This window comes from Panthera pardus, unplaced genomic scaffold (assembly GCF_024362965.1).
Source record: "Panthera pardus isolate Hobbes unplaced genomic scaffold, ASM2436296v1 HiC_scaffold_2, whole genome shotgun sequence".
Classification (NCBI taxonomy): Eukaryota; Metazoa; Chordata; class Mammalia; order Carnivora; family Felidae; genus Panthera; species Panthera pardus.
Window position 1 is genome coordinate 124,463,496 of NW_026526765.1, and position 20,632 is coordinate 124,484,127.

Below are 20,632 nucleotides of genomic sequence, written 5' to 3' on the forward strand. Positions count from 1 at the left end.
TTCTACCCATGTACAAAGGAATGAATATTTTATGTGGAGTGAATTCTGAGGAAGTACAATTTGTTCACATGATAAAACATACTTTAGTTTCTCAAGAAAGAATTGTATATTTCTGTGTCTTTTAAGTTGAAGTCTGGCCATACTTTAACCTGACTCTAACAGCTTTTATTTTTTTGTCCTGGGGCATATTTTGGAGCATAACCCTATATTCTTACTCTGAATTTCACTGCTGGGCTATCAGCATTCGTCTTCTGTCACTGCATCTTTCTTTTATGTTCCCTCCACTTGCCGTGTTTTTTGTTGTTGTTGTTTGTTTGTTTGTTTTACTACTTTCCAGTATTTGTTTAAGAATTATGTTGGCTACATCTGGCTAGAAAATATGTAGGTATTCTGTCAGCCCTTACACTTGTTTCAGTTATTTCATAGTATAAGGAATTATAGATTAAATTAGAGTTGGTGATGTAATAGTGTACTTTTATAATAGAGCTTTATAAGTTTTTCTTGTAAGCTATTTTTTTTTTATTCTCTCCAGTAACTGTAAGATAGGCAATTAAATGATTGTAACTCTCATTTGTGATGAGACTTGAATTTGGTTCTTTGAGTAAAACACCAAGTCTTATTTTTTTTAATTTTTAATTTTTTTAAATGTTTATTTTATTTATTTTTTTTTCTTTTTTTTTCTTTCAATATATGAAATTTATTGTCAAATTGGTTTCCATACAACACCCAGTGCTCATCCCAAAAGGTGCCCTCCTCATTAAATGTTTATTTTAGAGAGAGAGGGAGACAGAATCCCAAGCAGGCTCTGGAGTGCGATGTGGAACTTGAACCCATGAACTGTGAGATCATGACCTGATCTGAAATCACGTGTCGGACACTTAACTGACTGAGCCACCCAGGTGCCCCACCAAGGCTCATTTTAAATCTTGGGTCTAGGTAATGATTATTTCCCGAGCCCAGATGCCTTCATATTTAAGAATGTAAAGCTGTATTCCAGAGCAGAGAGGTTGCTGAAGTCTGATCAGTGTTCTCACGGTTTGAGTCTCAGGATCTCTTGATATTTTTAAGAGTTATTGAACATACTAGAAGGATTTTGTTTACATAGGTATATTGATTATTATTTACCACATTAAAAATTAAAATTGAAAAATTAAAAAAATGTTTATTAAACTCAAGTTACTATAAATAAGGTTGCTTTTAATAAAAAGCTTAATAAAAAGCTACATAGGGGTGCCTGGGTGGCTCAGTCGGTTGAGTGTCTGACTTCAGCTCAGGTCATCTCACGGTTCGTGGGTTCAAGCCCCGTGTTGGGCTCTGTGCTGACACCTCAGAGCCTGGAGCCTGCTTCGGATTCTGTGTCTCCGTCTCTCTCTGCCCCTCCCCTGTTCATGCTGTGTCTGTCTCTGTCTCTCAACAATAAATAAATGTTAAAAAAAAAAAGGCTACATAAAACATTTTTTAGAGGAATGGTATTATTTTACATATTTACAAATATCATTAATGCTTGTTTGACTTAATAAAAGTCAAGTTGGATTCTCATATCTGCTTCTGCATTCAGTCTGTTGCTATAGGTTCTTTTGTTTGAAGTGCATGAAGACAATTCAACCTCAAAGAGATACTTAGTTGGAAAATGGAAAAGTAATTTAATAGCTTTTTCCAGATAATTATGAACTGTCTTTCATACTAAAACTGGACAAATAGTTTGTTAAGAATTGAACTGTTGATTGGAAGTGATTCTCAAAAACACTGAAGAGTTTACATAATTTGTAGTAATGCACAGGATTTTTTTATTAGGCTCAGTAAGTATCTGGGGAAGGAACAAGGAATAGGATGGTGTCCTTAGACTCATTAGAAAATAGGGGGAGTGTTCTCATGTGTTTCTGAGGTTTACAGTTGTTATTTCAAATGTATATGATAAGGGGATGTGGTGAACCAAATGATTTCTGTGTTACCTGCTAGGAAGTTACCAACTTAACATGTTTGTGACTGGGAAGAAAGAGAAGCAGCAGTTGGCAGGTAGGACAATAAAGCTATCCTCTTTGGAGGAAAGAGTTCTGAGGAAGGAAAAGGAATGTGATAGTAACTGTAGTACCTCTTAATAGTGTAGTGAGAATACAGGGTCTCCGTTTTACACACACATCCACACACATGCACACAGGCCTCAAGTTTTGAGAAAGATAAATTATTCTCTGCTAAAAGGGATGCCAATACTTAAAGATGATTACAAAGAATTAAAAGGGGGCATTTGACTGACTTGTAATCTAATAGAATTTAGTTTGGAAATTTCCTTTCATATATGAGTGTTGGGAGCTCCATTAATACAGCAGTGGTATTCTTTTTGTCAGTCTGTAGGTATACTGTTAGAGCCATGCAGTGACCACGGTGACAGTGAAGATGGCTGTCTTGAGGGGTAAGCATTTCCTCTCATTACTAATTAATTGGTCATTTTGAGAATTGGAGCCCTTTACACATTTGGGGGTGAAATTTTTACATGAATCTATTAACATTTTTGATAATCTAAAAAACCAACTTCTTATTTTAATGGTATGCATGAAGAATATTCATAAATATTCAGTGGGGCTACAGGTTCAGACAGACATTAGTTATAACTTGGAAAATATTCAGAGGGAAGAACAGAGCTTTCTTGGAGACACTTAAAAACTTTCAATTGGTTTGTAGAACAATTGGAAATTTATGGAAATTCTGAATACACTTTTCAGTAAGTTGATTCATAGGCATAGAACTGTGGATAACTAACTGAAAGATTATAGTATATTTACTTTAACACATTTGTACAGGATGGTTTTTTCCCCTTCCAGCTCCTCCTTGGTGTGTCCCAGGGTAGTGCACTCTTATGCAGTTTGTGCTTGTTTCCTCATTGGCCAGCAAAAATGGGAGGGAGATACCTGAGGCAATGAGTAGTTCAGCCATATGTGGTCCCCATTACTTGATAGAGTCCTTTTGAGCAGAAGCTTTCTAGAATATTTTAAGTCACTGAGTAGGTTTTGGTCTTGTTACCCTTTTTCTGATTCCCTGAGACATTGCCAAGAAATGTATTATAACTTTCTTAGGAAAGATGATTTGGGAAAGATGATTTGGTATTTAGAAAACACATCAGTAATGAACACAGACTAGATTGTAAATACTGAGGATTCTGAAACAACATTACTGATTTGGTGATAGCGTGTTGGCAAGGGTAAACTTGTGTTAATGCCATTGTCTTTCTTAATTGCGAATAGGAAACCTGTACTCTGAGGGTAAGTAAATTCTTTGGAGCCATGTCTCTGGAGTGTCTCCATACTCTGAAGGTCCACAGATTTCCTGCTTACAGCAGTTCCTTGTGCTTCCTTTCAGGAGGCAGGAATGATCCTCTTCCAGCCCAGGGAGTATTGGAGCTATGGGCTGAAGATATAAGATTAACAGCATTAACAGGCATCCCCAGAATGATGACATCTGGATTTGGTAGAACAATAAGGATCCATTTAGTGAGGACTCAATCTTTTTGGAAAAGATCTTTCCTCTTCAACTTGTGTATAGGTTAGCAAACTTGTTTTTAGATCCAAAGAATTCCTTGGTTAGATGGATTACATTTTGCATGTTTAACACTCATGTTTCTCAAATTAAGGTGATCGGGTCTTTTGTAGTCTCAAGGTAGAAGACTTGAGTTCCGCCATTTGCTCCCACTCTAATCAAAGGAAGCTTGCCTCTGAGCTTGCCAGGGAATTTAGGTCATTTCTCATGCTCAGGAAGAATAAGGTAATTACATATATGAGGAGATGACTTGGAATAGCTAGATCAAGACCTGTCTTCTAGGTACACACTGTTGTGGCAGGATAGAAGCAGCTTCTGTGTGTATCATTGTAAATTATAACCATATCTTTGGGGAAAACTTTTAACCCGTTATGAGATTAGATGCTCTGTTGACTGGTCAGATAGATCATTCGTGACAGCTTGCTCTAATACTTGTTCTAAATAGGGGTTCATTTTTATAGGGGAATAAGAGGTGAGTTGAAATTTTAAATTTCCTTTTTACATGTTACCATTATGTTTTGAGGAAGGAGAGGTCTAGAAGTAGTTGTCTTGTTTTGACTGTGATAGAACACAATCAGATTTAAAATACAGGACCATAAAAAAAAAAATAGGACTATAGCTATACCTTTAAAAAAATCTTCAAAAGGAAAAACAAAAAGTCTCAGAGTTGGGGATAATAAAGCTATTCAATTAAAACTAATATTTACTTTACAAAATCTTTTCCATTTGACATTCAACCCTTTTGTTTTCTATTTATTGTGGATTTAAATTTCCTTTTTAGATGTTTTTCTTTTGAGGGGTGGTTGTGTGGGAGGATGGCAGATGTTAATTTTTCTAAACCTGAAGTAATTCTGTGGATCTTTTCAGTAGTGTGTGATTTTCAGATATAGGGCTCCAAAGAATGGGCATATGTCCAGTTGTCACTTTCTCTCACATTGTAAATGCTAAGTATATGGGGAAGAGAGGAATCTAGGTAAAAAAAAAATGCAATGGTAGTAATCTATTTATTCTTAAAAGACTAATAACTGTACTTGTATTTTTAGGAAAGAATATGTGTCATTTGACAGTGATACATTGTCACACCTGATTCTGGTAAGTTATTTTTTCTTATGGTTCTTAAAAATTTGACTAAGTTTAATCTACCAATTATTATATCTGGCCTTTAATTCTTGGATTGAAAGGTTTATAAGAGACTTAAATCTAGATTCTCTTTACCATATATTTTACAGTTAAGTAGCGACTTTTAGTCGTAAGAAACTTGTTTATGAAAACACTTCCTAAATTTGGGATTCAGACTTTGTCTTCCACTAGTACATATTATCAAACTGCAGGTGTATATTTGCAAATAGTTCGGAGGGTGGAAGTGGGACAGCTGAGTATATGGGCACAGTAGACTGAAGGAGACCATCCAAGGATGTATGCTGCTTGTTTTTAAGCTGAGTGAGAAAAGCTTTGTGGTTGTGAAATTTATTTTTTATTTTAAAATACAGGATTCTAGTAGCAAGATATGTGATTTGAATGCCAACACTGAATCAGAAGTGCCAGGAGGTCAAAGTGTTGGTGTTCAAGGGGAAGCAGCATGTGGAACCCAAATTCCACATTTAGATCTGAAGAATGTTTCTGATGGTGATAAATGGGAAGGTAATTTTAGCCACACATTATTTTCCTGATATTTTTGTTTGTAACTGAAATTATTTAAAGCAATAATGAGATTACTGTTCTTTTTTGGACAACCTGATTCATTTCGACTTTCTGTTTTCTCTTTCATGTAAGAGGAGCGAGTGAGTGTTGTTACTTGACTGCACTAATGAGATTGTAGGGTGACTATCTCATAGGAACTAGAAATTCTTATCTGATCCATGAGCTTTGAAGAGGAAGTTAGAACTGATTAAAAAAGTAAAATCCCCCAGTATAGGCTTTCGTTAACTGTTAAACCAGGTTCTGCCTCCCGGTCTTTGGAAATCTTGTATGTTAGGGCTTGGGGATCTCACCATTTTGTAAACAGAAGCCTTATAGGTAGCTACCTTTTCTCTATGATCATCAGGAATACTTTTTTGCAAAATGATCTTCAAAGGCGTTCCTAAGCAAATATTGTCCCATAACCCTGCATCTGTATATTAGGTTATGAAAGTATGAGAACAGAGTCCTATCAGTTTTTACAGAGGAGGAAAGTTTAAATTTAAAAAGCAAGCCACATGTGTAATTTATTAGAACTCAGCAAATGTACACTTAAGACGTGGATTTCACTGGATATGTTTTTTTTTTTTAATCAAAAGATGCAAAACCTAAATAAATACTGAACTCCAGTGAATGATTTGCATGCTAAAGTGTTTATGGGGAAGTACATCATTCCCTGCAGTTTACTTTGAAATTCATGAAAAAAATAAGATAGTTAATGGGATGGATAAATGTTTATAAAGCAAGTATAGTAAAATGTTAATGGTAGAATCTAGGTGATTGGCGTATGGATGTTCACTGTAAAATTTTTTCAACTTTGCTGTCTGTTTATAAACTTTCAAATAAAATGTTGAGGGTGGGGGAATGGAAGCCAGCAACAAATTTGGATCTAGGGGTATGGGATCATATAACTTTCTAAGTAAAAGAGACATTGAGACAACTGAGGAATCTTCAAGTTACTTATTTGTTTGCTTGGATGAAGATCCCTTGGTTATCTCACCTTTGGCAAGTTAGCTGATGACATACAGTGGCAATAACAAGAATTGCAGTGCTAATACCACAGGTTCCTTTTGTCACCTAAAGTCTGTTCATTTGATCACAGTTGGAGTTTATTTTTAAGGTATAGCTAGTTTTTTTAAAAGCCCCAACCAAGTCATTGTCTGTGCCAATCTTTACTGCTGTCTTTCCACCCCCCTCCTTTTTTTTTTTTTTTTTTTGTTTTATTTATTTTTTTGTTCTAGATGTTTGGCATGCCCAGTGGCATATTATGTGTCTTAACTTAGACTAAATCAGGAAGTTGTCTTTCATTTGCTTTGTTCCGGGTTATTAGGATGTTTGGAATTTATGAAGATGCTCCCCAGAATCCTGGAATATGTTAGCATCTAAAGGCAGTAAAGATTACACGTCCCTTTTCATTTATATATCCTGGCATAGTCACTGAAAAGAAGTGGTGTTAACAGAGGATCCCTGGAGCCATAATAGGAAAGGAGTCCCTGAAAGATGAGGCTGGGATTCTGACAGAGGCCTGATGCTTCTCCCTTTTGGAGAATGCAGATAAATAGCTCTTTATAATCTTTGGCCTGGGGGTCCTGATCTTGTTTTATAAGCATAGAAGAGCAGTTGTTTTCCAGTGTGTGAGGAGACAGAATTTTCTGTGTTCAGCGTCAGCTTTCTGGAGGTTTACCTAAAGACAACTTAATGCTGGGCTCGCAGTTTCCCTGTCAGAATCTACTCCTTACAACTTGTGGTAGGGAAAGAAGGTAACTATAGACCTCTAATTTTCAGTGCCTCAGCTGCCCTGTTATAAACCTGGCTCAACCACTGTTAAAAATCCATATAGGCCTCCTGCTGGCTTTCATAGTAATAGGGTGACTTTCAGAGAGCCAGTGGTAGTAGCCCTTTGAGTGAACCCAGCCATGAACCCTGCATGTGCTTGAAAAAGTGGCTGTTAGCAGACCTTGTTTTTGCTTCCAACTTTGCCACCAATACAAAGATTAATTTTGTATATCTAGGAATTAGGGTATTCTAAGGAAAGACTTCCTTAAGAGACCAAATTACTTTAGACTCTAGATACCTTAGAATCAGAGACCTACCTTGTTTGATACGACTCTTCATAGAGAAGTGGGGTCACTCCAAATAGAAGCCCACCTCACTCTTCCTTAGTGTGTGGGTTTTGTTTTTTGTATTGTTTGAAGGATTGTCAACAGAATGCAGTTGGCAAGCAGGTAGCACATGTCTACTGCCAGTATGAATTTGTAGCAGCCGTTTTGAAGTTTTTGGCTTTCAACGAAAGTGGACAATATCTTTCCTTCAGATTCTCTCCTGCTAACTCTTGAATGAAAGACAAATAAGATCTTTTTAAAGAGCAAACTAAGGGAGGTATTTTTCTGTCAAATCAATTATACTGAAAAGCTTCAAACAGTACTTGGTTAAGAGTTTCCATTTCTTCAGTTTTATGTTTGAGTTTTAATAAAACAGCACTACTTTGATTTTTTTGCCTTGCTTGCTGAAATGGAAATGTATGTTTGTGTTTGTTTTTAAAGTTTGGTTAGTAGTAATTTCTTTGAATAAAGTTTTTGAGCAGAATGCCTAACTGGTTTTAGGGAAATGTTTTTGGTATCTTTGGCTTTGTGTTAGTTATGTGTATGGTTTGTTCTGACTGTGCTGTGTGTTCACTTTAGTATTTTTTGCCATTTTTTCCATTTTATTAGCGTCATGCCCTATCACTTTTCCCCTCATTGATTTCAAAACAATGCATCTGCAGAGAGATGGGGAGGGTAAGTATGGTTCACCATAGTTTAGTTTTTTGCCTTTTTATGGTTCACTTTGTTTGCCTTTTTATGAGCCCTTCTCCTGCTGTCCCCATATATTAGGAAAAGTGTTCTGGGTTAAAAATGATACCCAGAAAAATTTGTTTTTATTATTTCTCTCTTTTCTTAAAACAGGAGATTTCTCATAAAATGTTTATTACCAGTTACTTGCTGGGGAGCAGGTACAAGGGTTGCTTTGAAAATCACTTTATTGCTGGGTTTGTTGTGGGATTGCACGCTTTGTACCCAATTTTTAGTTATCAGATTGATCTGGGCTTTAAAAACAAACTGTATTATGTTCTTATTACCCTGGAAAAAAATGTAATGCTTTAAATTGCTAACATATAAAGTTAAATTAAATTACTAAAGTAATTTTATTCACTTGTGTGAAGAAAAAGAAAAGAACAGCATTGATTTTTGACACTGTCAAGCCATCTTTGCATCCAAAAATACTTAAAAACTCATTTTTGCTATTGTTAATGGCCATACATCAGGATTTTAAATTGTAGTTATAAATAAAATTAATGTGTAGATGGAAAAGTTTTTCTCCCTTCTGGACTTCAGTGGCACTTATATTTTTGTATTTGGAGTATATTTGTGGATTGTATGTTTATCTGTACGTGTTCTGTATGTAATCAAACCTTATGTGTGCACAGACATCAAATATATCAATGTGGTTTCATTTGATGACAGACGGGATAACTCCACTAAGATAAATGTGCTTAAGGATTAATGCTGATAAATTTTGTCAGTAATACTGTTGGGTTTTAATTATTAGGATACATATTAAACATAGGAATCCTGTAATAGACCATAACCACAATTTAATGCCAGTGGCCAGGTGCTGTCAGGCTAGTTAGCTCCTCATTTGGAAATGTTAAGAATTCTTTTGGGGTCAGAGAGCTCCGTTTGATGAGTGTTGTAAATAGTATGGGGAATGGCTTCTACTTTTAACATAGCCACTTGACAGTGAGGCATAGTTTATTCACCTGGCAGCTATTATTGAGGGCTATTGAGTGTTTACTGTTTGTAAAACAGCACTTGAAAAATAATAACTAATATAACTTTAAAGAGCTTGACAGTGTTTTTTCTTGCTTTGTGACTGGGTTCAGAAATTTAAGGTGTAATTCCTTCTATGAAAATAGAACTCTTGAGCTAAACAAGAAAAATGAAACTTAGAAAATTATACACTATAATAGGCTTTATGAAGATCCTGTATCCCTTGTTTTTTAAAAAAAGTATACAATAAATATTATACGAACCACTGCATAATATGATTTAAAGACAACATAGTTGATAATTGTGTGACTTTTTTCCATGTGGAGCCAAGAGACCCATGGTACTATTCTTTGTGTTTGTTTTACAGAGCCATTTCCTGCTTTTAAGTCTTGGCAGGAAGACTCTGACTCTGGAGAAGCTCAGCTCTCTCCACAAGCTGGAAGAATGAATCATCACCCCCTGGAAGAGGACTGTCCCCCAGTATTATCGCACCGTAGTTTAGATTTTGGGCAAAGCCAGCGTTTCCTTCATGACCCAGAAACACTGGATTCCTCATCTAAGGCACTTTCTTTTACTAGGTGCATTATTTTTATGTACTTATGAGAGGTCATTCCTTTTATGTCACCAGGTCCTTTGAGAGATTTGATCCTCTAGACTTAGCTGTTCACAGCCTTTCCCCCTGTATCATGAAAAACACTCTTGTAATTTTTGGGAAGGGCCCCTTCCCCTAAATTCTGAGTTCATTGAGGGTTCGCTCTCTAATAGACATTTCCTCACAGTGTACATACTCATTTATTCACTTATGACTGAAATAAAAAACTCTGGAAGGGAAGCAGCAAGTGGAGCTCATCAGTCCCTAATGTTTTTATTGTCAAAACTAAATTGATTCTGAATGTCAAAACCTTTCCTTTGCAGTTTGAACACAAAAAGAACTCTGAGCTGCTAGGCACCTTTGCTTCTTTTCAGCCTTTTGAGTGATTACAAATTGTTTTCAACACTGCTTGCATTACCTGCTGTTGTGGTCTGTAACACTATTGTGAAAGGTGTTTTTTTTTTTACTACCTGTTCTTTAATGTTACTTTAAAGATTTGCTTCTTGGAAATGGCATTATGTTATATCAGAATAATAAGAGATACAGTGTTGGTAACAATTTTCAACTGGGTAGCTTCTTTATTTTTGTTTTAATATTCTTTTTTTATTTTTTAAATTTAGTCATTTATTTTGACAGAGAGTGAGTGAGCGTGAGCGGGGGAGGGGCAGAGAGAGAGAGAGGAGGAAAGAGAATCCCTGTTAGTGTAGAGCCCAGTGTGTGGCTCGATCTCATGAACCATGAGATCGTGACCTGAGCTGAAATCAAGAGTCAGATGCTTAACTGACTGAGCCATCCAGGCTCCCCTCTTTATTTTTTATTGAAATAAAATTGACATACAGTATTAATATTCTCTTAGTTTCAGGGCTACCTAGCTGGCTCAGTCAGTAGAGCATGCTTGATCTCAGGGTTGTAGGTTTGACCCCCACATTGGGTATAGAAATTACTTAAAAATAAAATGAAAAAAAAAATCTCTTAGTTTCAGGTGTACATTTCATAGTAATTTGATATTTTTGTACATTGACATGAACCCCACGAGAACCCTAGCTACCGTCTATAATAACTTGAACTAACAGTATCTGCCTCTTGTTTTAATTCAGGATTCGAAGATCATCCTTCAGTTCAAAAGATGAAAAAAGAGAAGATAGAACACCATATCAATTGGTCAAGAAACTTCAGAAAAAAATTAGACAATTTGAGGAACAGTTTGAAAGGGAAAGAAATAACAAGGTAAATTTGTAGCATTGTTCAGGGTTTGGTAGAACTATTGGAACTGGGAGGAAGTTCTTTGGCGAGCATTAGTCCATCTCTTTCCTTAGATAGCGAAGTTGAGATGTACAGAGAAATACTGATCATGTAGAACTGAGGTTATATAGATCCTTAGCCGCCTCATTTCCAGGCCAGTATTCTTACCATTGTATTTTTAGATTTCCATTGGTGAAAAAGATTGTATAATTTTTTTAATGGAAAATTACTTTATTAAAAACATTTTTTTTAAGTTTTTTAAATTTATTTTGAGAGAGAGAGCACAAGCTGGGGAGGGGCAGAGAGAAGGAGAGACAGAATCCCAAGCAGACTCTGCACCATCAGCGCAGAGGCTGACGCAAGGCTCGAACTCACAAACTGTGAGACCATGACCTGAGCCGAGATCAAGAGTTGTACGCTTAACCAACTTTGGCACCTAGGCGCCCCAAGCTTGTATAATTTTTAAAGGAAATACTTTACATTAACAAACCACATTAATGCTATTTCTGCTTCCTCAAAACCCACAAGTAGCAAGGGGAGCAGGGGGAAAGTTCGGGAGTGAGAGGGATAGGGGAGAGATATTTAATTAGAGCGTGTGAAGTGAAAAGAATCCTATACTTGGAGTCAGAAGACATTTTCAAATGTGGCTTTTGTCAGTTGCTACACCCTCCTGTGAGAGAGCTTTACTTGATATCCCATTCTGTCTACATTAAATAAGGTAAGATGAAGCAAGGACTGGGCGAAATCTCTGCTGTAGGAACTGTAAAATATTATTTGGGCATAAATGAACAATTATTGCTTACCACAGAGGGGTCAGTGTTCCTTAATTTTTCAGCCCTCCTACAGTGATATTGCGGCCAATCCAAAGGTATTAAAATGGATGACAGAGCTTACTAAACTGCGGAAGCAAATTAAAGGTAGAAAACACATCATTTTTACAATATATTTGCATTTAAGTAGTATGTTTTATTCTCACTATTTTAGTATTCTCATTACATGAAAATTACATGAACTAATAATTCTATGGCATGAATTAATGAGAGTTATATTCTATGAGAATTATGGTTATAATTTTTGATAATTTAAAATCTGAGACACTGGCAAAAATAAAAGCTTCATTTTGTTCTTCTCTTAGTTACGGTCAAAGTTGTAGTTCTGTATTCTTCCAGATGTCTTTCTTGTGTTTCTGTTAGTAATAGTGTTTTGAAAGGGGCTGTAGAGTATATGTTCATAGGTGATGTTATGAAATTTATCTGAAATACATTTCAAATATCAAGCAGTTTTGGATTTGGTAGGTATTTCATTAAGAATTGTTGGTGGTTATTTAATCAAAGACTATCATAATGAACTGTTTATACTACAGAGACTAAAAATTGTCTTTAATTTAAAACTAAGTCTTTGTTAGTGGGTTGGTTTGGCCCAGTACAGTAGTTGCTAAGTTGTATTTACTTTGTGGGTGCTTAGTCAGCATGCTTTTTGGTAATTGTTAATCCTTAAAAAATTATCTGTACCAAGTATGGGTTTATAATCTGGAGCATTACATTTTGGTGTATTCATTTGAATTTATTCAACAGAATTTTTATTATCTTTAAGTACCAAATCTTGTAGACATCTGAGCCTATAGTAGTGGATAAGACAATGTCCCTGTGGTCATTGAGTTTACACCCCTGTGGTTAAAATAAGTTCTCTTACCTCTTTAGAATTTTCCCGTACAATTCTATTAAGTATTTCCTTGTTTAATGCTAGTTTCCAACCACCAGTGAAAATCATTACCTTGAGTGTGTTACTGATAAGTGTATTAAATTGACCAGCATTAGTCTCTTAACTAATTTTCCAATTTTCTTCAACTTATGTTGTCTTACGGTTCATTCTCTGCATAGCAGCCAGAATTATCTTTTAAAACTGTTACTTATCTTCAGAGGCCTCAGTGGGGCTTCCCTCTTCAATTAGAATAAACCCTTTACCATGGCTTTCAAGACCTTGCCTATTGTGCCCTTAGGCCATTTTATCATATTCTACTCTCATTTTCTCTTCCTTAAACATGCCATGCTTCAGGGCCTGTGCATTGGCTGTTGCCTCAGTTGGGGAGGAATGCTCTTCCCCCAAATCTTCTATGCTAGGTTAGCTGCTGCTTCTTCCATGTTCATTTAGGATGTCACCATCTCAGAAAGTCCTTTTTTGTCAGTCCATTCAATGTAGTCGCTCTTCCCCCAAACCACGTTCCTTTTGGCACTGTGATGTCATCCCCTGTTCTCTTCTTTTTTTTTTTTTTAATTTATTTTTTTAAATGTACATCTATCTAAGTTAGTTAGCATATAGTGCAACAATGATTTCAGGAGTAGATTCCTTAATGCCCCTTACCCATTTAGCCCATCCCCCGTCCCACAACCCCTCCAGTAACACTCTGTTTGTTCTCCATATTTAAGAGTCTCTTATGCTTTGTCCCCCTCCCTGTTTTTGTATTATTTTTGCTTCCCTTCCCTTATGTTCATCTGTTTTGTATTTTAAAGTCCTCATGAGTGAAGTCGTATATTTGTCTTTCTCTGACTAATTTCACTTAGCATAATACCCTTCAGTTCCATCCACGTAGTTGCAAATGGCAGTCCCCTGTTCTCTTTATAGCACTTAGCACTCTTTGAAATTATTTTATGAATCTGATTACTTGTTTTTTGTTTTTACTTCCTTGAATATATGCTCCATGAAAACAGGGACCATGTCTCTTTGTTTATTACTGTATCACCAGTGCTTATTAGAGAATCTTTCTTTATGGTAGGTTTTCTATGAATAATGGCTAAAAGAATGAATGGTATAGCTTGCTATCTGTAGAATTTAAATATTTCATTTAACCTTGAAATATCTGAGCCTGTGTGCTGTTAATGTCTACTCTCCTGTTGTATATCATGCTTATTCTTTTGCATCTTTAACAAAGTCAATATTACTAACCTGTGGTCTTGGTTCTGAAATGTAGATGCAAAACACAAAAGCTCTGATGGAGAATTTGTACCTCAGACACGCCCACGTAGTAACACTCTTCCAAAAAGCTTTGGCTCTTCTCTAGACCATGAAGATGAAGAGAATGAAGATGAATCCAGGGTTATTCAGAAGGAGAAGAAGCCATCTAAGGAAGCAACACTTGAACTTATTCTGAAAAGACTAAAAGAAAAACGTGTTGAGAGGTGTCTTCCAGAAGATATCAAAGTAATCTTGACCTATGCTTTTTGCCCAGACTAGCCTTTAGAGTCCCTGAAACAAAATAATTACCCCAGTGGCATAGAATTGTGTAGGTGGTCTTACTGGTTTGAGGATGCTCCCCAAGTTTGCAGATAAACATGTTTTTATCTCCACACCCTAAGTGTCCAGTCATTCTGGGACTGAGTCACAGTAGTAAAACTAAGGGGCACTTGGCTGGCTTGGTTGGTAAAGCATGCGACTCTGTCAGGGGCTTGGGAGTGAGTTTGAGCCCTACATTGGGTGAAGAGACTACTCGGGAATAAGAGCTTAAAAAAAAAAAAAAGTAAAACTAAAGAAACGAGAATGCTGATCTGTTTATTTATATTGGAGACACTTGGCAAGATGAGTGTATAAAGAGTGTAAACATAACTGAGCTTGAGTCTTAGCCTTGTGTCTTAATAGTTACTTGTATTGAGTTCTTAGCTTTTGCAGGCCCTGACTCATTGTGTTATTTCCATTTTGCCCCTGTGTCCTTTCAACAGTCCTATGACTCACATGGATATGATTATGTCCTTTAAAGTGCTAACACAATATGGTTGTGAGGATTAAATAAAAGAGTTTTTTCGAAGAACTGTAACTCAATAAAGCCCATTCCTAGGACAGTCCTGGTCAGAGCATTTGGCAACCCAAATTGTTTATCAAATGAGATTTGCTGAGAGAATACAGAGTTGGTCTCAGGTGAACTTTTGTGTAGGCCGTGATGAGCCCTGATCCTGATGCTCATCCCTAGCTTGACAACAGAGTACACCTTTCTCAAAATCGAAATATTGGAAGTGTTTGTCTCCCTTGAACAGGGCTAGATTAGCATTTTTAATCACTTCCCTCCCTCCACTTTTCGTATTTTTCAGTTTTGTGTTAGATCAGCCAACCTCCTGTCCCCTCTCTCCACCCAGTTTTCTAGAGATGATTTTTTTTTTAATATATGAAATTTATGGTCAAATTGGTTTCCATACAACACCCAGTGCTCATCCCAAAAGATGCCCTCTTCAGTACCCATCACCTACCCTCCCCTCCCTCCAACCCGCCATCAACCCTCAGTTCTCAGTTTTTAAGAGTCTCTAGAGATGATTTTGATTGGATCAAAGTAATTTGAATTCATTGTCTTAGGTTTAAGGTGCTGGCTTGAGGTTGAAATCACAGTGTTTTATAGGCTATCCATAGCTGTCCTCTACTGGATGTATATAATCTAATGTAGTAGTTATAGGAAGATATTATCCAGTGAATTTTTTTTTTTTTTTTTTTTTAATTTTACCTCTCTTCCACTCTGGTGAGAAACATAGATTGTCTCACCCTGGGAGTAAGTAGAGAGTCTATTTGGTCTGGTGTTCAAAAGGCTGTTCAGTGGAACATCGGTTTGTTGGGATGTTAAAAGGTGGTCCTGTGGAACAAAGTGGGAAGGTTCTATGGGCAAATAAATTTGGGATGTCTTTCCTCCGTTACAGTTTAGAGTACTGAAAGATAGGAGATGAGTATTGCATGTAAAGAAAGCGTTATATAGGAAGGGAAACTGAGCTTATATAGTAAAAGTCTAGGTCACAAATTGGCAGTGTTTCACTTTTTCAAGATTTATCTACTATACTGCTGCCAGATTTTCTTAATAGTTTAGTAGAAATGCTAGATTATTAGATCTGTGCTATTGTGTGTGTGTGTTTTATGTGTATATATGAAATTATAGTTATAATGCTAATAGAAGACTGCAAAATTAAACAATAGGCATTTGTGTGTGCCTGTTGTGTGGTAGGTAGGCACTATTATAAATGCCTTTGTAACATATTAACTCATTTAGTCCTCAGTAAAGCCCTATGAGGTAGGGTCTAGTATCCCTACTTTATAGATTAGAATATTGGACAAAAAGAATTTAACTTACCCAAGGTCACTAAGCCAGTATTCATAATTTATTTAGGTAAAATATAAATAAGCCACCAAAGAGGGTTGGTACCTCCTTATTAGAAGACCACATTCGAAAAATGTCTGCAAATCTGTAAGGAAAGGCTGCATTCTTTTTAAAAAAAAATTTTTTTAAGTAATCTTTATATCCATCATGGGGCTCAGACTCACAACCCCAAGATTAGGAGTTGCATACTAACAGACTGAACCAGCCAGGTGCCCCAGGAAAGACTGTATTATTCTAGGCTGGAGTGGTGATTGGCTGCCCTTTTACCCTAGTTATTTACGTTGTGGGGATGATGAAAATCATGATGATGCCAGTGAGAGTGGTTTTTTTTTTTTTTTTCTTTTAAATTGTAGAAAATGACAAAAGATCACTTGATAGAAGAGAAAACTTCTCTCCAGAAAAGTCTTCTTTACTATGAAAGTCAACATGGAAGGCCGGTAAGTGTCTCTTGCTAAAAACATTTGATTTTCCATCTTAAAAAAGATCCCGAATCTCCTTTGTGGCCCACATCTGCAGAGCTGTTTCATAGAGCACTGTTTCCTGCATTCATGAGATTGCCTATTTATTTAAAATAACTTCTTAAAAATTGGGTGAAAGTCATATTGCTTAATGCTTTGGACTTCAAATTTTCTGATGACTAGGTAATTGCCATTTTCCTTGCTTTAGGTGACCAGGGAAGAAAGACACATTGTGAAACCTCTCTATGAGAGATACAGACTTGTAAAACAGATGCTGACAAGAGCTAGCATCACTCCTGTCCTTGTGAGTAAAACACACAAAGCTTTATCTAGTTCATTTTACCAAGGCCTACCCTTTAAAAAATACTTTTATGGTGGTATATTGGAGAAATACACAGCTAAAGTAGCAAGAATTGTATATGTAAGGTGAGGTTGTATATGTAAGGTCAGTGTGTACCTCCCATCTCCCAGGCACTTGTAAAAGCACTCTATGTATATCATAAAAGAAGATGTTATTAAATCTTGACAAGTCAGAACAGGTAGCACATAATAGCCTCCTTTTCACACATGATGAAACTGGGGCTAAGGAGTGATACACCCAGGGTCAGCTACGTTGTGGAATTAAAAAAAACGATTCCTTCCTTCCTTCCTTCCTTCCTTCCTTCCTTCCTTCCTTCCTTCCTTCCTTCCTTCCTTCTTCTCTTCCTCTCTCTCTCTTCCTTTCTTTCCCTCCCTCCCTCTCTTTTCTCTTCCCTTCTCTTTCTCTCTCTCTCCCTCCCTCTCTCTCCCCCTCTCTTCCTTGCTCCCTTCCCCTTCCCAGTACAAGTGGGGAGGGGCAAAGGGAGAGGAAGAAAGATTCTTAAGCAGGTCCATGCCCAGCACACAGCCTGATGCAACATGGGGCTCACATGGGACTCGATCTCACAACCATGACCTGAGGTGAAATCAAGAGTTGAATGCTTAACCAAATGAGCCAGCAGGTGTCCCCCACAAAAAACAAATTTCAGACGCTGGCCTAGTTTCTTTCAATTTAAGTGTGTGTGCGTGCGTGTGCACGCGCGTGTGTGTGTGTTTTAATATGAAATTTATTGTCAAATTGGTTTTCTTACAATACCCCTTACTCATCCCAACAGGTGCCCTCCTCAATGCCCATCACACACTTTCCCCTCCCTCCCATCCCCCATCAACCCTCAGTTTGTTCTCAGTTTTTAAGAGTCTCTTGTGGTTTGCTTCCCTCCCTCTCTTTTTTTCCCCTTCCCCTCCCCCATGGTCTTCTGTTAAGTTTCTCAGGATCCACATAAAAGTGAAAACATATGGTATCTATTTTTTTCTGTATGACTTATTTCACTCAGCATAACACTCTCCAGTTCCATCCACGTTGCTACAAAAGGCCATATTTCATTCTTTCTCATTGCCAAGTAGTATTCCATTGTATGTATAAACCACAACTTCTTTATCCATTCATCAGTTGATGGACATTTAGGCTCTTTCCATAATTTGACTATTGTTGAAAGTGCTGCTATAAACATTGGGGTACAAGTGCCCCTCTGCATCAGCACTCTTGTATCTCTTGGGTAAATTCCTAGCAGTGCTATTGCTGGGTCATAGGGTAGATGTATTTTTAATTTTTTGAGGAACCTCCACACTGTTTCCCAGAGCGGCTGCACCAATTTGCATTCCCACCAACAGTGCAAGAGGGTTCCCGTTTCTCCACATCCTCTCCAGCATCTATAGTCTCCTGATTTGCTCATTTTAGCCACTCTGACTGGCGTGAGGTGATATCTCAGTGTGGTTTTGATTTGTATTTCCCTGATGAGGAGTGATGTTGAGCATCTTTTCATGTCCCTGTTGGCCATATGGATGTCTTTTTTAGAGAAGTGTCTGTTCATGTTTTCTGTCCATTTCTTCACTGGATTATTTGTTTTTCGGGTGTGGAGTTTGGTGAGCTCTTCATAGATTTTGGATACTAGCCCTTTATCCGATTGGTCATTTGCAAATATCCTTTCCCATTCCATCAGTTGCCTTTTAGTTTTGTTGATTGTTTCCTTTGCTGTGCAGAAGCTTTTTATCTTCATGAGGTCCCAGTAGTTCATTTTTGCTTTTAATTCCCTTGCCTTTGGAGATGTGTCAAGTAAGAAATTGCTGCGGCTGAGGTCAGAGAGGTTTTTTCCTGCTTCTCCTCTAGGGTTTTGATGGTTTCCTGTCTCACATTCAGGTCTTTCATCCACTTTGAGTTTATTTTTGTGAATGGTGTAAGAAAGTGGTTACTAGTTTCATTCTTCTGCATGTTGCTGTCCAGTTCTCCCAGCACCATGTGTTAAAGAGACTGTCTTTTTTCCATTGGATATTCTTTCCTGCTTTGTCAAAGATGAGTTGGCCATACTTTTGTGGGTTCAATTCTGGAGTCTCTATTCTATTCCATTGGTGTATGTGTCTGTTTTTGTGCCAATACCATGCTGTCTTGATGCTTACAGCTTTGTAGTAGAGGGTAAAGTCTGGGATTGTGATGCCTCCTGCTTTGGTCTTCTTCAATATTACTTTGGCTATTCTGGGTCTTTTGTGGTTCCATACAAATTTTAGGATTGCTTGTTCTAGCTTCGAGAAGAATGCTGATGCAATTTTAATTGGTATTGCTTTGAATGTGTAGATTGCTTTGAGTAGTATTGACATCTTAACAATATTTACTTTTCCAATCCATGAGCATGGATTATTTTTTCCATTTCTTGGTATCTTCTTCAGTTTCCTTCATAAGCTTTTTCAGCATACAGATCTTTTACATCTTTGGTTAGGTTTATTCCTAGGTATTGTAGGATTCTTGGTACAGTTGTGAATGGGATCATTTTCTTTATTTGTCTTTCTGTTGCTTCATTATTAGTGTATAAGAATGCAACTGATTTCTGTACATTAATTTTGTATCCTGCGACCTTGCTGATTATTTTATGTGTTTGAAACACATTAGTTTTGCAGTGTGGAGGTTCCTCAGAAAATTAAAAATAGACCTACCCTATGACCCAGCAATAGCACTGCTAGGAATTTGCCCAAGGGATACAGGAGTGCTGATGCATAGGGGCACTTGTACCCCAATGTTTATAGCAGCACTCTCAACAATAGCCAAATTATGGAAAGAGCCTAAATGTCCATCAACTGATGAATGGATAAAGAAATTGTGGTTTATATACATAATGGAGTACTACATGGCAATGAGAAAGAACGAAATATGGCCTTTTGTAGCAACGTGGATGGAACTGGAGAGTGTGATGCTAAGTGAAATAAGCCATACAGAGAAAGACAGATACCATATGTTTTCACTCTTATGTGGATCCTGAGAAACTTAACAGAAACCCATGGAAGAGGGGAAGGAAAAAAAAAAAAAAAAGAGGTTAGAGTGGGAGAGAGCCAAAGCATAAGAGACTCTTAAAAACTGAGAACAAACTGAGGGTTGATGGGGGGTGGGAGGGAGGGGAGGGTGGGTGATGGGTATTGAAGAGGCATTTTTTGGGATGAGCACTGGATGTGGTATGGAAACCAATTTGACAATAAATTTCATTAAAAAAAACCAAAAGTTAAGCCAAGACAATTTGATAGGAAAGAATAATTTTTTTCAGCAAATGTTCTTGAGACCATTGAGTATTCACATGCAAAAAAAAAAAAAAAAGCACGAATGTAGACCCTTATCTCACACAAAATTTAACTCAGAATGGTTCATTGACCTAATTGTAAGAGCTAAAACTATAAAAGTCATAGGAAATAGAAGAATAAATCTTTGCAATCTTGAATTAGGCCAGTTTTCTTGGATATGACAGCAAAAACACTGTCAAAAAAAAAAAAGTAAAATAAATTGGACCTCATCAAAATTAAAAAGAAAATCGTGCATGAAAGGACATTTTGAATTGAAAAGGCAACCAACAGAATGGGATAAAATGTTTGTAAATCATGTATCTGATAAGGGACTGTTACCAGAATATATAAAGAACTCTTAGAGTTTAATAATAAAAAGTTAAATAACCCAATTAAAAAGTGGACAAAGGATTTGGATAAACATTTCTTCAGCGATCTATAAGTGGCATTAAGCACTTGACAAGATGTTCAGCATCATTAGTTATTAGGAAATGCAATAAACCACATTCACATACCACTTTATACCCACTAGTATGGCTTTAATGAGAAAAGATAACCGTGTGGACAAGGATGTGGAGAA

General features: G+C 36.9%; 1 protein-coding gene across 13 annotated transcripts in view; it reads left to right on the forward strand.

The window, feature by feature from the left end:
- FAM13B (family with sequence similarity 13 member B) overlaps nucleotides 1-20,632 on the forward strand; it is an 86,729-nt gene that overhangs the window by 60,019 nt on the left and 6,078 nt on the right. For 3 of the 13 annotated variants that reach the window (XM_019424252.2, XM_019424255.2, XM_019424257.2), the window contains 10 exons: nucleotides 2,346-2,410; nucleotides 4,575-4,623; nucleotides 5,022-5,172; nucleotides 7,920-7,985; nucleotides 9,385-9,595; nucleotides 10,707-10,836; nucleotides 11,669-11,768; nucleotides 13,820-14,049; nucleotides 16,330-16,413; nucleotides 16,643-16,738. In XM_019424252.2, coding sequence (XP_019279797.1) covers nucleotides 2,346-2,410; nucleotides 4,575-4,623; nucleotides 5,022-5,172; nucleotides 7,920-7,985; nucleotides 9,385-9,595; nucleotides 10,707-10,836; nucleotides 11,669-11,768; nucleotides 13,820-14,049; nucleotides 16,330-16,413; nucleotides 16,643-16,738 — 1,182 coding nt within the window. The remainder of the gene's footprint in view (nucleotides 1-2,345; nucleotides 2,411-4,574; nucleotides 4,624-5,021; nucleotides 5,173-7,919; nucleotides 7,986-9,384; nucleotides 9,596-10,706; nucleotides 10,837-11,668; nucleotides 11,769-13,819; nucleotides 14,050-16,329; nucleotides 16,414-16,642; nucleotides 16,739-20,632) is intronic. The other 10 variants (XM_019424253.2, XM_019424261.2, XM_019424258.2 and 7 more) reach the window with 7 other exon arrangements.